The 14,962-nt window shown below is 38.6% G+C and overlaps 1 protein-coding gene across 3 annotated transcripts in view; it reads right to left on the reverse strand.

Annotated features, from left to right (window-relative positions):
- Window positions 1–14,962, reverse strand: part of LOC139939686 (tyrosine-protein phosphatase 10D-like) — a 36,200-nt gene that overhangs the window by 12,797 nt on the left and 8,441 nt on the right. The window contains exons 2-13 of one of the 3 annotated variants that reach the window (XM_071935753.1): window positions 12,079–12,112; window positions 11,206–11,643; window positions 9,029–9,316; window positions 6,901–7,194; window positions 6,053–6,334; window positions 5,522–5,779; window positions 4,937–5,227; window positions 4,428–4,721; window positions 3,748–3,897; window positions 2,066–2,206; window positions 1,178–1,295; window positions 600–667 (exon numbers count right to left, since the gene is read on the reverse strand). In XM_071935753.1, the coding sequence (XP_071791854.1) occupies window positions 600–667; window positions 1,178–1,295; window positions 2,066–2,206; window positions 3,748–3,897; window positions 4,428–4,721; window positions 4,937–5,227; window positions 5,522–5,779; window positions 6,053–6,334; window positions 6,901–7,194; window positions 9,029–9,316; window positions 11,206–11,643; window positions 12,079–12,112 (2,656 nt within the window). Of the gene's footprint in view, window positions 1–599; window positions 668–1,177; window positions 1,296–2,065; window positions 2,207–3,747; window positions 3,898–4,427; window positions 4,722–4,936; window positions 5,228–5,521; window positions 5,780–6,052; window positions 6,335–6,900; window positions 7,195–9,028; window positions 9,317–11,205; window positions 11,644–12,078; window positions 12,113–14,962 lie in introns of those variants that run through there. The other 2 variants (XM_071935754.1, XM_071935755.1) reach the window with 2 other exon arrangements.

Below are 14,962 nucleotides of genomic sequence, written 5' to 3' on the forward strand. Positions count from 1 at the left end.
AGAACAAGTATCATTTCGGAAACATTGCTTGTTTTCTTGATTTCAACAGATCTAAAGAAATCTTCAAATGTGACTCCTCGGTTCAGTTTGACAAAGAGTTCAGATTGATCTTAACGATAGAGAACATGTCTGAAACTAGGATCAAGATCTTTGGAGGGAAGCTAAAATGATGGCATTCCAATACTTAGATAACCCTGGAGTTGTAGATTCAGATCTTTGGAGGAAAGCTAAAATGATGGGATTCCAATTAGATAACCCTGGAGATGTAGATTTCAAGGAGCTGATACCGACAGTTTCCTAAGCACTAGAGAAGCACATTGTAGACCTTTTCCCTAAGTTGAGCCCTGTTTAGGAATCCTTATACAAAGGTTTACTTCTACACAAGACAGAGATCATTGTCCACCTTCATGGTCCATCTTGAAGTGGAAATTTACACTTGCATTGCCCTGTAAATCAAACAATTCTTTGGGATGCATAGTGGCAGAATTCCTGACAAGTAGAGCCATGACATTAGGCCCAGAAGTAATACAGACAAATTGTTAACAATGCCTCCCTGTTTTAAGTATCATTATGTGGGGAAAAAGGGTTGTTTAACTCACGTAAGAGAACATGTCTGGAGAACGGAGTATCGGAGTAGCCGGTTTTAGTGAACGCTCGGAACTGGTAGCTGAAAATAAAAAGTAACATTCATAGTTTTTGAGATTACTAAAAACACTTTTAAAAAAGTTGTTTAATGTAAATTAAAGGTAAAGTATATAGGCCTTCAATTATTTGAACTGTTTGATTATTCTAAATGTAGAAATATATAATAAAGCTAACATGAGAAAAAATTCATTTAAAAAATGGTATTATTCTGAGATATTGCCGAAAATCCGGACTGAATATGTCCACGCAGGAAGAATAATTCATAATAGTTACCAACAGTAACACTTTTGGAGCATAAAAACTGACATCTTTTTTTTATAACCACATTTCTTTGAAGTCAAATTAATGTTTTTCAAAATGCTCTATAATATTGAAAGCTGCTATACACTTCAAATGTTTTTATGGCCACATAGTTTAAGATTGATTACCAAACGTACCTTCCCTCAAATAACAAGAAATATAGTATCATTCAGTAATAGAACAAAAAATAGACTGAAATATTTGAATATGCAAACATCTTGAGCGTTCTTACACGTATATCCTGTTGTGCTTCAAGGGTCCATTACAATAGACGTCTTTATTCTCTTCAGAGCAGGACTCTTCACCAATGACAATCGTTCTACTAGCGTAGGCTTCTCGCTTACCGGATTCTACACACAAACAATGAAATGTGTTTGTTCAATTAACTTCTGGTTTGGGTTTTTAGGCACTGTTTGATTTCCACACTGGGTTAATGTGAGCTACAATAGCATGAGCTGTATACTCCCTAGGGAGCTGAGAAAGATTAATAGAATGTTATTGGCCAAATGACTTGACACTGATAATAAGCGCATACGCTATTATTAAATGAGGTATATACAAACTAGTTATTAATATTTTCAATATAATACTGTTTTTTATTTTGTGACTGGTTAAATAATAACAATAATAAAGAACACTTAGTGGAGCGCCGGTATTTGCCTAAAGAAGGCGCTCGGTATATGCCTAAAGAAGGCGCTCATGCCCCTTGAGTTGAAGAGAGAAAGACCAATTAGGACCGAGAATTGTGTGAGTATGCTTGCTTGAACAGGTAAGATTTTAAGTTTGTCTTGAATGTTGTGATGGATGGAGATGATTTGACAGTCAGGGGTTGTCATACCAACCTACATGTACCAACCTGTACAGTTTCTTGGCCGATTGGCTACTAGTTATATAAGAACTAGTTATTAATATTTTCATTATTTAGTGGATATTAATACTGTTCTGCGTGACTGGTTGTCATACCAACCTGCAGTAAGATCAGCATGTGAGTAGTGTCCAGCAATCTGATATCGTTGTATAGACTCTTGACCGATGGCTACTAGTTATATAAGAACTAGTTGTTAATATTTTCATTATTTAGTGGATAATACTATTTTTTGTGACTGGTAGTCATACAAACCTGCAGTAAGATCAGCATAAGAGTAGTGTTCAGCAATCTGGTAACGTTGTATCGTTTCTTGACCGATGGCTACTGCCCATGTACGAGTCTTTAGCCCTTCAGTCAGATTGCCTTGGGTCGGCAGATCAGCGTGGCTAACAGCTGCACAAAAGACAAGATCAAATAAGCCCCATAAATAAAACTGAGATACCAGAATGGTTGTTGACAAACGCTTCATTTATGTCTGAATAAAAAACTGACATTGGTGAATAATGAACTTGACAGAATAAGGAGACCACCAGCATTAGGGTTGGTTAGCTCAGTTGGCAGAACGCTGCTCTGGTCAAGTTGTCTTGGTTCAAACTGACATTGGTGAATAATGAACTTGACAGAATAAGGAGACCACCAGCATTAGGGTTGGATAGCTCAGTTGGCAGAACGCTGCTCTGGTCAAGTTGTCTTGGTTCAAACTAACATTGGTGAATAATGAACTTGCAGAATAAGGAGACCACCAGCATTAGGGTTGGATAGCTCAGTTGGCAGAACGCTGCTCTGGTCAAGTTGTCTTGGTTCAAACTAACATTGGTGAATAATGAACTTGCAGAATAAGGAGACCACCAGCATTAGGGTTGGATAGCTCAGTTGGCAGAACGCTGCTCTGGTCAAGTTGTCTTGGTTCAAACTAACATTGGTGAATAATGAACTTGACAGAATAAGGAGACCACCAGCATTAGGGTTGGATAGCTCAGTTGTCAGAACGCTGCTCTGGTCAAGTTGTCTTGGTTCAAACTAACATTGGTGAATAATGAACTTGCAGAATAAGGAGACCACCAGCATTAGGGTTGGATAGCTCAGTTGGCAGAACGCTGCTCTGGTCAAGTTGTCTTGGTTCAAACTAACATTGGTGAATAATGAACTTGACAGAATAAGGAGACCACCAGCATTAGGGTTGGATAGCTCAGTTGGCAGAACGCTGCTCTGGTCAAGTTGTCTTGGTTCAACCCAAAATTGATATAATACTGGAGTTACAGGAAAATATTGTTTTTGAAAGATTAATTACTTTTCAAATCTGTGTTTTTGTTGAACCCCATCTGATTCTGCGAAGCCGAACTGAGCAGGAAACCACTCATAAATGGTATGTGATATGGTTCTTTGGCTGGTCACCTTATTCTGGTTAGCATAGTTGTGTTGTGATTAGCTATTGAAATATTACCAAATGAAATATTGTACACAAAGATGGTAATGAAATATAACATCATTGTTTGATTATAGACTGAAAGCTCACTGATTATAAAGTTCACAAGCTAGAACCATGTTTATTGTTTGGATTATTTCCCTCTGATTTTAGCTGATACAGCAACATATGAGGACAATACATGTATGTGTTTACATGCTGAACAATTTGTATGGGTTTTTACAATTCTCTAATGACTCACACAATGGATTCATCCTGAACGGTTCAGCCCAAGTTTTCACAGATCTGCATGCATACGGTATATCAAACAAAACATGAACACTGTCTGCTTCACTTTGGTAAAACCCTTTAAGATTAAATTTTTCTGGTGTTGGGATGGGTCGAACACAATTAAAAAACCACCAAAAAAGAAATATTGTTCTTCCCCCCTTTTTCTTGTTTGCGATGACACATGTGACTTAAGGCTAGAGTCCCTCCCAGCAGAGGAAATGAGTTATAATTGAATCACCTCCTGCTTCTGCAATCAGAACAGTGTAGTTCACAATATCCCTCTCAGAGTTGTCAAAGTAGGACGTGTCAAAGGTCACAGGGAAGGTGTAAGGAGTGATGTCATTGGTGCTACTCGGTGCTTTAGGAGGGTCATCATCGGCTTTAGGATCTGGAGAATAAAGGCGTTCTTATTGTAGCAGTTTAAGGTGAAAGTCATTGAGCTTCAAATAACTTATTACTGCTAGACAGAACGACACACATTAATCTGTTGCATGTCATGGTGGAGCAGTTAAGAGCACTGGCTCAAGCTCTGATGTTTCTGATCAGCAGAGTGTTTGTTTGAGTCCCAGTCATGACACTTGTGTCCTTAAGCAAGACTCTAAATAACCACAGCTTCGTCCTTTGAATGGGCCAAAGGTCCCATGTGTTGTGAATGCACGAAAAAGAACCAAGTATAGAAGGGGTTTGCCAAAGTGTTTATGGATTGATTGGCAGCATTATGTGCCAGAGAACCTTGTTAAAGAGTCAGTCTTTTACTTCAACATATAGCTTCACATGTAGGAAAAATACTGACAGTGCATTGGGATCTCAAGATGATATGCCCTGTATAAGAATGGTTAATTATTATTAATCTGAAGGTTCAATTCCCGCTCTAGTCAATTGTTGAAAGCATTCAGAATGAACTAGCAGAGAACTCACAATGGAAGGTAGTTGATTTGACGACCCATCTCAATCTACTGATGAGAGTATCAGACTTAGCAGTCAATGTGATGTTGTATCTCGTACTAGCCTTCAACTTAATACACCTAAAGTCCGTTATTGAAGAGTTCACCTCAACATGGTAGGTATCACAGGCAGTCGAGGATCGGATCTGATCTGCCTCACAGATCCCGATGATGTATCGATCCACGATGCCCCTAGGGGGTGTCCAGGCCATGTGGAGCAGACTGTGGGTAACTGACTTGAAGGTAATTGGGCCAGGGACACCTGGTGCTGCACATTTAAGAAAGGAAAAAATAACAATTGGCATGAAAATATGACTCATTGTACAAATTGTGGCCAAAGATTTGATCACAATCAGGGCTCCAATTTACTGGCCAACCTTATCCTTGTAAGCTCAAATTTGAAATGCTTTGCTGTTACCTGTGCTTAAGCAGCTCTATGAAAATGTGCCATTTCATACCAATACCAGAAAGCCCAATACTTACGTATTCGTTGTATGGCTGTGACTGGATGCAAGCTGAGAAGTCCTCCCCTGTCTGCCCTCACCTCAGCCCGATACTCCTGCCCCGGTAGTAGCTGATCATCAAACACTAAATGACAATCTCTTTCTTTACATGGCGCATTCTGAACAGCGACTTGATGATATGTCCCAGAAAGGAAGAGGGTAGCTACGTAGAAGTCCACGACACAACCTTGGCAATTATTGCTGGTCCAAACTAGCTGTAGTTTGATGTCATCCAGGACATCTACAATGAGGCTCGATGGACCCATTGGCACTACGAAATCAAATCAGTAAGATTGGATCACATTGTGTCACAAGTGAATCAAGTTTCTCAAGTAACGTGAAAAAAAAGGCAACTTTAGAGCAGTGACTTACCAACTAAACCACCAAGATTGCCCGGTAGCCATCGGCAGTTTGAATCCTATATTTTAGCAGTTGGTACCGCTTGTAAGACACTGCTCTATAATTGCAAAGGTAGGCTATATTATATTGGATTAAATTAATCGAACGATTCCAAAAACCAAAGGTATACTTTGTCTTTAAAGCTAATAGTTTGTGAGCTACTCACATGTCAGTACGTTGTACACATTTGGGTCACTCCTGGACAAGTGAAGATATGTTTCCAGTGTGACATTGTACTCAATCCCAGACTTCAACCCTTCAAACCTAGCTGTGTTACTTCCTGAACCAATGACCTGTTCATTCTGAAGGCATTGAGAGCAAGTGACTGTGACATGTTGGTAGTTACCCTCTGGTGTGTCCCATTGTATCGTGAAGGTGGAGCTGGTTCGCTCACTAATCCTGATACCTGTGGGTGGCAAAACACCTGAGGAAACCAGAAGAAAATCAGTCCCTATAAATTCCATCTAAATAGGGGGCTTAAATTTAGTAATGTGATAGCTTCATTTTCTAATTGATATGAACATGGTGCTGGTCTGGTCGCTTCTCCTCCTGGTAAATCATCCGAGGAGACCAGACGAGAATTAGTCAAAATAAATGACCCTTTCAAAGGAGGCTTCAATCTCTCTCATACAAATATTGGTTTAAAATCTATGATTATGATTATGATTATGATATTGTGATTGAGTACCTAACTTACCAGTGTCTACAGTGATGTTTTGGGGATAGCTTGATTTCCCATTTCTGCTGACAGTTACTACTGAACATCCGTAAGTAACACCAGGTAATAGTTCACTCACAAGAAACAAAGTCTCTCTGGTTTGCCATGTCATTAATGGTTTCAATCTGTAGTTCTGTGCTTTGCAGGAGATGACGAAGTATTTTACCAGAGGGGGTGGGGTGTGTGGAGGGAAGATCCACTCTAGTCTGATGCTGTTTGCTGTGGGGTCAAGTACCCTTACATTTGATGGAGGTTCCGTTTCTGAAATACAAACAATACATTTGAGGTTCAAATGATGTACCATAGGTCCTGGCCTTCGTTGCCCCTGGATTTGGCCTTGGTGCCCCTCCAAAGGTTTCCCATTAACTTTAAGATTTTCCAATGGAAGTGCCCTGGACAGAATGTTAATGTCCTCGTCTTTTAAAGATGAAATTTCAGGCCTGCTATAACACAAACATACACAAGCCTAACCTTATCTATTTTAACTGTTGAAATGACTCTGTGATTAACCTTCAGTTCATGAAGTTTGTTAGTGAGTTTTAATCAAATTCAAATTTCAAGTTTAAGCAGTTTGCCCTTAGCATGCCAAAATTTTAGTTGGAGTTTATCCTTGGTTTTAATCTTGATGATTAGTGTTCATCCATAGAAAACATCCATTTATAATAATTTTTAATTTGTTACATTAATTTGATCTGCCCACATTTGCAAGGATCTGCACTTACTTTTAATTCTATTTAAACTGTTCTCATTTTTTCTCTTTTTTCCCTTCATGTTAGCTTGTGTATGAGGCGAAGCCAGTCCATCTACCTCGCTCTATTTCAACCTACCTGGAAACCACTCTCTGTAAATAGTGGTTGACAGCGGCCCGCTGAATGCTTGTACGTTGAGTTCATACCGTGCCCCTGGATAGATACCATATAGGGTGATGTTTTGCATTGTTCCAGCCAGGTCATCAGATCGATATTTTTTAAACCCCCCGGGATAACTGTCTGTTTGGTTGTAGGAAAATATGTACTTGTTGATGTTGGTTTGGTTCTCAAAGAACCACTGAACGGTTGCCTTGGTAACGTTGCCATCAAGGAGTTGCAACTCTGGATCCGGAAAGTTGAGTTTGTGAAAAACTGAAGGTAGAATAGAGATTGGGAGAAAATATTCAGAAAAACCAGAGCAGTTTGGGAATAACAGGTTAAAATGTTGTTAAAAAAACAGGCTATAATGAAGTGTTGTTGTAAAAATTTTATCTCTTTTCCATGCAGCAACATACAAATGTCCATTGGGCAGGGTATGAACATCATTGATAAGGAATTAAACCAGACACTGGAAAAAGAAATACATTTAACTCAATTCGCAATAAGTGATTGGCTGAAAGCGAGTGCGTACTTCACACATGGCCTACATAAGCTTTTTAAACCTACATGTATCAGGCGATTTGATAAATTTTCTGCTGATTGTTCTGCGGGTAAGAGTAAAAAATCAGATGGGTCTAACTTAGGAAGATCATCAATCATTTCCTTATTGCAATAGAATGAATGTCACAGTACCGAACATTTCCTTATTGCAATAGAACGAATGTCACAGTACCGAACATCAATCATTTCCTTATTGCAATAGAATGAATGTCACAGTACCAAAAATTTTGACTCAAATGAAAAGATGGAAATATTGAAGTGTGACCAGCAGATTCTATTCTTCACACCGTGTCATGCAGAACCTTGTGGTGTTATTTTGGTCAAAATATCAAACATAGATTAAAAGGGTGAATTCTAATTTCGATTCTGAATCATGCAGCATGTGGGGTTGGTTTGTAAGGTAAAAATATAGCAGCAATTGACGCATAATTAACTTGCTTTATAAAACAACAAAATTGCTCTGCAAACAATATTGATAAAAGGCAAACACAACATAAAAGCTTTCAGCCATGGCATGCTTGCGTTTTTAACTAAGTAACCCTGATGTTTCCTAATTATGGAGTGATTTTTGGAGGTTAGTTCAGGTTTGTTTTCACAGTGAAGGTAATCAAGAGAAAGTCTTTGCTATAAATCTCTCTGCACCCTTTTGTAATGTTTTGTCAAATCAGGGATAGAAGTATTACTCTGTTTGTATAAATCAATCAATACTTTGTAATAATATCTAGAATACATGGACACCGTCCCTGAATTACTTTTTTATACCCATTCATTTTCACCGTCCCTGAATTACTTTTTTATACCCATTCATTTTCCCCCAATCTTCAATCGAGAGATTTTTTACATATGTCTTTGTCCTGGAATTCACCGAATTTCCATGGTTCCATATTCAGTTGAGAATTGTTTTATCAACTTTGGTTCCATATAGATCAACAAAACCCAGAAGAGTTGCAATCGTTCTACTTCAGCATCAGAACCTTAACGGTAGGGTCATAGATTGGTAAATACTTCAAAATAACCATAAAAACTTACTTGGTAAAAAGAACACAGCTGTTGATAGTATGAACATTTTTGAGAAAGGATTCCCTTTAAAGTAATTTGGTTTGGATAATTGTTTTCACCCAAAAACATTTGAATATGAGAAGTATTCTTTGAGGTGGCGTCTGTTCATGAATGCTGCGGGTATCTGTTCACTAAATGTGGATGGATTAGTCCTTGAATCTCCACTGACAGTTCTGTCACTGTTTTCACTGTTTTCTCAGCAAGATAGACACTGCTTTCAGCCAAAACTTTCCCCAGTTCTTTCACTGTTTTCTCAGCAAGGTAGACATTGTTTTTAGACGAAATTTTCCCAAGTGACTTTCATTGTATCTTTCTTTATAATTTTGCTTATAATATAAGTCAGCCTTATGTTGCCCAAAAATCAATCTATGACCCTTCCTTCAACAAGTTAAGTTTTCTGTCAGGTTTCTTTACAAAGTTTCCCTCGAGTTCAAGTCACTAAAAACATGAAAAAGGGTGCAGTAGAGCTTTGAGTGGATTGAAATACCTGTTGTGATATTAATAAAATCACTTGCAGATCTGCCAAAATCATCATCTCTAGCAACTACGTTCACGTTATACATCACCGCTGAGGTGAGACCATGTTTAGCCATACAGACAGATGTGCCGTTCACAAAGTGATCTTTATGCCAAGTCCGGGTTTCGTCTAAGTAGGACTTGGTGACTAGGAAGTAGTAGATAGAACCCTCAGGTCCAACGGGTTCAACGAGGCACAGAGTGATTGATTCAGGGGTTACTTGGATGCTAGCGAGGTCAATGACCGGGCGTGACAGCACTTATTTTAGGAAGGGAAGAAACAGAAATCACCAAAATAAAATGCGGCATTTAAAGGGAAGGATACAATTGGTAATCACTTTTAAAATTAATATATATATATATATAATGGCAATAACAACTTACTTGGTAGAAGTACAGCAGTTATTGATAAAAGCCTTTTGATAATCAGTTAATTTTGTAGTAATGTAGTTATGGAAAAAGATAAAAGCTTTTATAAAAAAAATATTGAATCTGAGAAGCTTTTCTGTCAGAAATGTTTCTCACACTGTCTGTATTCCAAATGCTGATTATTCTTCCAGCATGGATACAATCACTATGTTTTGTTGTGATATCTCCAAAACACTACCACTTTTTATCTGGATTTGTTTTCACAGGTTAGTTACAAATGTTGTATATTTTTATATATAATTTGTATAAAAAGGATTAAAACAATTGAACAGTTCCAAAAACCAAAGGTATACCTTCCCTTTATAAGGAGAGTGGAATGGTGCTTTAAATGAAGAGGTTTTAGGGAAGTCAACACAAATTTATTAATAACACAAATCAGTGAGAGAGTAAACTTGTGCATTAGGCTAATTGGCTATACTACAAATCAGATAGTAAACTTGTGCATTAATTGGCAAGTTTAAACAGGTTATTGTTAAGTCCTGCTGCATGGGTAAAATATTAGAAGCTCTATTCTAAAGGCTGCTGTTATGGTTAATGTTAGGTTTTTATAAGTTTGTAACAGTGCATGTTTGTAAGCTGTAACCCATTTCCCCTCCGACCCCTCCTAAAGTGATATTCCTGTAGGCATCATGTCAGAGGCAGTTTTTATGCTGTTTTGTAAAACTGAATTTTTTACTTTCAGTTTATAACACAACAATGAGGAAATTAGACTTGTCATCTGTAACTTGACCCCCCCCCCCTGTTCTGAGAATTCCTGCTTTGTACTGCCTGGTCGGAAAATTGATATTTTGCCAATGTTTGGCTTATAATGGGACGCCAAAACCTATACTAGTGCTGTGCAGGCTAAGGCCTAGACCCTAGCCCTAAGGCCCTGTTGTGAACATAACAGGTCGATTATTGAGTGAAAATGCAGTCTTTCAATTTCACCAAGACCCTCGGAGGTACTCCTAGAACTATGATGAGGTACGATGAGGTACCTCATCATAGTATTAGGAGTACTTAGGAGGTGGTTGGAATGATGATGAACGTGGCTCTCCCAATGTTTTATTTAAAGTTTAAACAATGACAATACTATAATTTACTTGGTAAAAGCCACTGCTCTAGAAATGCAAGGGCTGTCAGTTCGAATCCAGCGCGAGTAATATGCCTGTGATATTTTTTTTCACAAGACTCTGGAAAGTACTGACTAATACACGTTGCTTACATTAGTCATTACAGTTACCCACATCAGTGATTGGGTAAAAGGGAAATTCTTCTTTATCCCGATGCAAATTTAGTTAGCACTATAAAAATATATAAAAATTAGTCTTGTAAATTTAACTTATACTAGGCAGTTTGGAGACACTGTCTTCCTTGCTCTTAGGTCATACCATGGCACACACAAAACTGTCACAAAATACTGTCTGGTCAATGGTCATCCAGACTAGCATTAGCAACGGTTTACATTGGCTGCATGGGTTTCTACTGTTGGTACGTGCACCACACATAGGAAACTTTTGTCTTAGTGGAAATTTTAGGCGAAATTAGAGCCAGTTCAGTTGGTCAAGAATAACTGAATTAATGGGTACCCGAAGTAATCGTGCGCAGTAGAACTGTTTATAGCAAAATTTAAATGGTATATCTAATATTATAAGGCAGGGACTTCATAAAATAAATCATCCATTATTTGAGGCCCCACGGCAAATTAAGAAAGACTGACTGTGACAAAAAAATAATTACACGGTGTAGTTTGCCGACTGACATCAGCAAAGGTAGTTGTTGGGTCGACTCCGTCTGGTGTCCACGGCACATAGGGCCCTGTCCTTTCCGTAGATACACCATTTTGGTCGGGAAATATGGTAGAAACATCTGTGGACGTTACCAGAGTTCTCAACTCATCTCTTCCGCTTTGAGATGATGAAATTCCAGACGATTTTGTAGAATTTCCATCCACTGATGTTACGGCGGATGCCGTAATCCCAAGTTCTGTCAAAACTGCTGTAGTGGCTGAGGTGGCAACAGAGGGCGCTAGATCAGTTGTGACTTCTGGGGAGAAAGTGTCGCCCTCCAAAAAGGTTGCGCCAGTGAATGTGTCTTCTGTCCCCCTGTCTAATGAAGTGGGCGCACTTTCCGTAGATGGAGATGTAGTTTGATTTACAGCTGAAACAAAACTCGTCCCTGGAATGAGGATGCACCAAAAAATCATTAACAAAAAGATTTCAACTTCATAAGACAGGCCTACAGCACTGTGTCTTTGTGCAGTCACGTGGGATTTAGTGCAAGATAAGTTCATCCACATGATTGCTTCTATCGAACCAATAACATTTAAATAATAAAGTATGATTTTTTATGGAGTCTTATATGAGTATTCTTGGCAGTAGCATATTAGAAAAACATCTACTCTGGACAAGTGGTTCGTGGTGAACTTTGTAAGCTTAAATGCTTTTGTCATAACTTAAAAAATCATATGTGGGGTGAATCTGCTCGCAATGGTTTCCCTTCCTTTCACAGATTCTGACGAAACCAAACAACTTTATTACAAAAGAAGTTAAACAATAACACAATAGCAGGTGCCTGTCATTACAACAAATTACAACGGTCGTTAATACTTACCTAAAATCAAAGTTAAATAAGCAGCCAACGATATCTGTAGAAATACAACATACAAATAATTACAATAAGTATTAGGGGAAGTATTAATTGGCAAACAAACATTGTAATTTTGTTCAATTGCCCTTTGGGAAACTTCCTTATTCATTAAGTTATTTCAATCACACAAATTTGATTCAGGCATCATACACTAATTGCTTACAGAAAATAAAGTCTGCTTCGGCCATAATTCACAAAGTGTTTATTATTATTTCGTTAGTGGTACCATCAGGCCCATTACAACAATATTAGGGGTAATCATGATACGGTTACCAGCCAAACTGCCATGGATGCCTTCACTTTGTGAATGCTCTCCTCAATTCTGCTATTAAATGGGTAGACATTTTGTTTTGGTAATTCATTTGTTGCTCAAGCCTTTAACAAGCCCCATACCTGTGCTGCCCAAAAATAAGCAATAATAAAGTGTTCAAATCGGCGTATGAGTGAAAGAGAACTCAGGCAACAGCTGATAATAGGACTCCCCTCCCTTCTATGAAACCCATCATTTAAACTCAGCTTTTACAGTTTGCCCGAGTAAAGTATACTTCATAACTAATCGAAATCAGCAGTATTAAACACACAGCCGGCTGCTTTCAAAACTCCCAAATAGAAAGCGCATAAGTCCTTTAAATACCACGTGTGACTCATGCGATTTAAAGGCTGTTATTTTAAGAAGTTTCACTCACTAAGACGTTTCTGTTGAGAGCCATCGGAGCAAAAATTACCAAAATTACAAAATGACGCAGAGACCTACTTGAACTGATCATCGAATCTATAGTGTCACGTCCCCACGAGATCCGTCGTTACAGGCAACCAGCTCCAGGCAATCTCTATTAATAACATATATGCATCCACATTACAGTTTTGTCACAATGTTCTTGGGGACGACAGTGATAGGGACGGGTTAGTTGCCGTAAGAGGAACTGTGCTACTGAAGTGTTCGAGTGGTTGCCTTAAAAGTTGCATGAAAGATGACCGTGGTCTCATATGAACAACTACATAAGTCGACAAGGAACACGATTATATTATTTTTGATTCACAGTAATATTTTCTAAAAATAGAAAACTTTAAAGTGCTCTACCCGCAGGATCTATCATCCCCAAAACCGTGCAAGATCTAAACAAAATAATAACACCAACTCAACATGTCCCCTGGTGAGCTTCCAATGTCAAATTTGTATGCGATGCATTCGACCGAGTCTTTATAAAAGTGAATGTTTTTTCTTCAAGTTCTCTAAACTTACGTAAACGGTATTATTGTTGTCCAGACTCAAACCATCCAATGACGTCATAAATACTTCAACTAAACTAATGTGTCCATTTTGTACGGGAAGTCTTTTAAAGTTCATTATACATTTTGATGAGAGTAAACTGATCTTCCAACCTCGAAATAGAAATTGTTTTTCTTCAATCATTAGAGATATGTTTGTGAATAATAAAATTATTGTTTGAGTAATACTGTTTGTAATGATTGATATGTTTATAAAAAATAGATAAAGTTCCTCGAGGGGTGACTCCGCCTTCCCCCTTTGTGACGTCAATCGAGGCAGACTTTGCCTCGATCGAATATCGAACACACGTACGTGCAAGTACATGCAAGTCCTAGAGTCGTACGTTTCGAAAAAAAACCCCACGTTTTTCTTGCATTTTTTCGGCAATGTTGACCAGGTGTATTGCTGCTGGATGTAGCAAAACAACTAAAGATGGGGTCAGTTTGCAAAGTGGTCCGGTCCGACGTCTTTTCCAGCACTGTAATGTGCAGCAAACACTTCAAACCGTCGTGCTTCGAGAATCCGGAGTACACCACACCACACAACACCTTTTGACATGAACGTTCTTTTCTAAAACATGACGCCATCCCAACAACTTTTCCAGCTAGTGGTAAGTCGAAGAAGGTACCGGAAAGACGTGACGAACCTAAAGGATTATTTTCCTAACGTGAAAAAAACTTCGAGGGTGTTCTTAGCTTGCGCCAAGCGTCACTATCTTGCGTTGGCACTGCATGCGATTCGCCATGCTGGGGAATCCGAGTGGACCGTCCGCACAGCAGCCATGCAGTGCATTCAGTCTGCTCCGTGACCATAGTTCTGTAAGTCAGCATTACACCGATCAGGTATCCAGACGTAGTGTACGGGGCCAGACTACACATTTTTTCTTAAAATATCGTGCCTCGATCAACGTCACGAACAACGCCCACCCGGGTCGGGCCTACTTTTAAATTTGTATTAAAATGGAAACTAATTTTTTTAACCTTAGTTAACTGCTTATTCATATTCCACTTATCAAAACATTATTTTCTTGACAAAAGCTTTTTTTGACAAAAATACCACTTCCAGGTGACTTTAGTTCGAAATGATTAGATCCATTTGTTTTTATGTCCACTTGTGATGTCATAGTTCAAATTTTGCTCTGAAAGTGTACCAAATTATTCTGCGGTTGCAGACTTGTAATATAGTATCCCACGTCCATAAAGACTCTATATCCATTTGAAAATGGGTGCATCACATTAAATTTGACATTGGATCCCCTCTTACAGTCCTTCCTTATATCACTTTCCGTCCCTCGCATGACGCATCGCACATAATATTCAAAATCGGATAGGCTTAAGGGCCTCACGAGGAAACTTTTACAGGCAACTTGGAGGCAACCAGAACCACTCCGGTAGCACAGGAATATTTTTCAAACAATGTCTTACGATCCCCAGAAATAACAGTGTAAGAATTCAAATTAGAGTTGATTCTTTTCTTGGTGCCTGGAACTGGTCGCTTGTAAATTGCCTCATGTGTCATGACATGAAACCTAGCACAGGGGCCAGCTAGCGACACGGAGCTGTTTAATGCATGATCGAT

The sequence above is a fragment of the Asterias amurensis genome, chromosome 7, assembly GCF_032118995.1.
Source record: "Asterias amurensis chromosome 7, ASM3211899v1".
In the NCBI taxonomy this organism is placed as follows: Eukaryota; Metazoa; Echinodermata; class Asteroidea; order Forcipulatida; family Asteriidae; genus Asterias; species Asterias amurensis.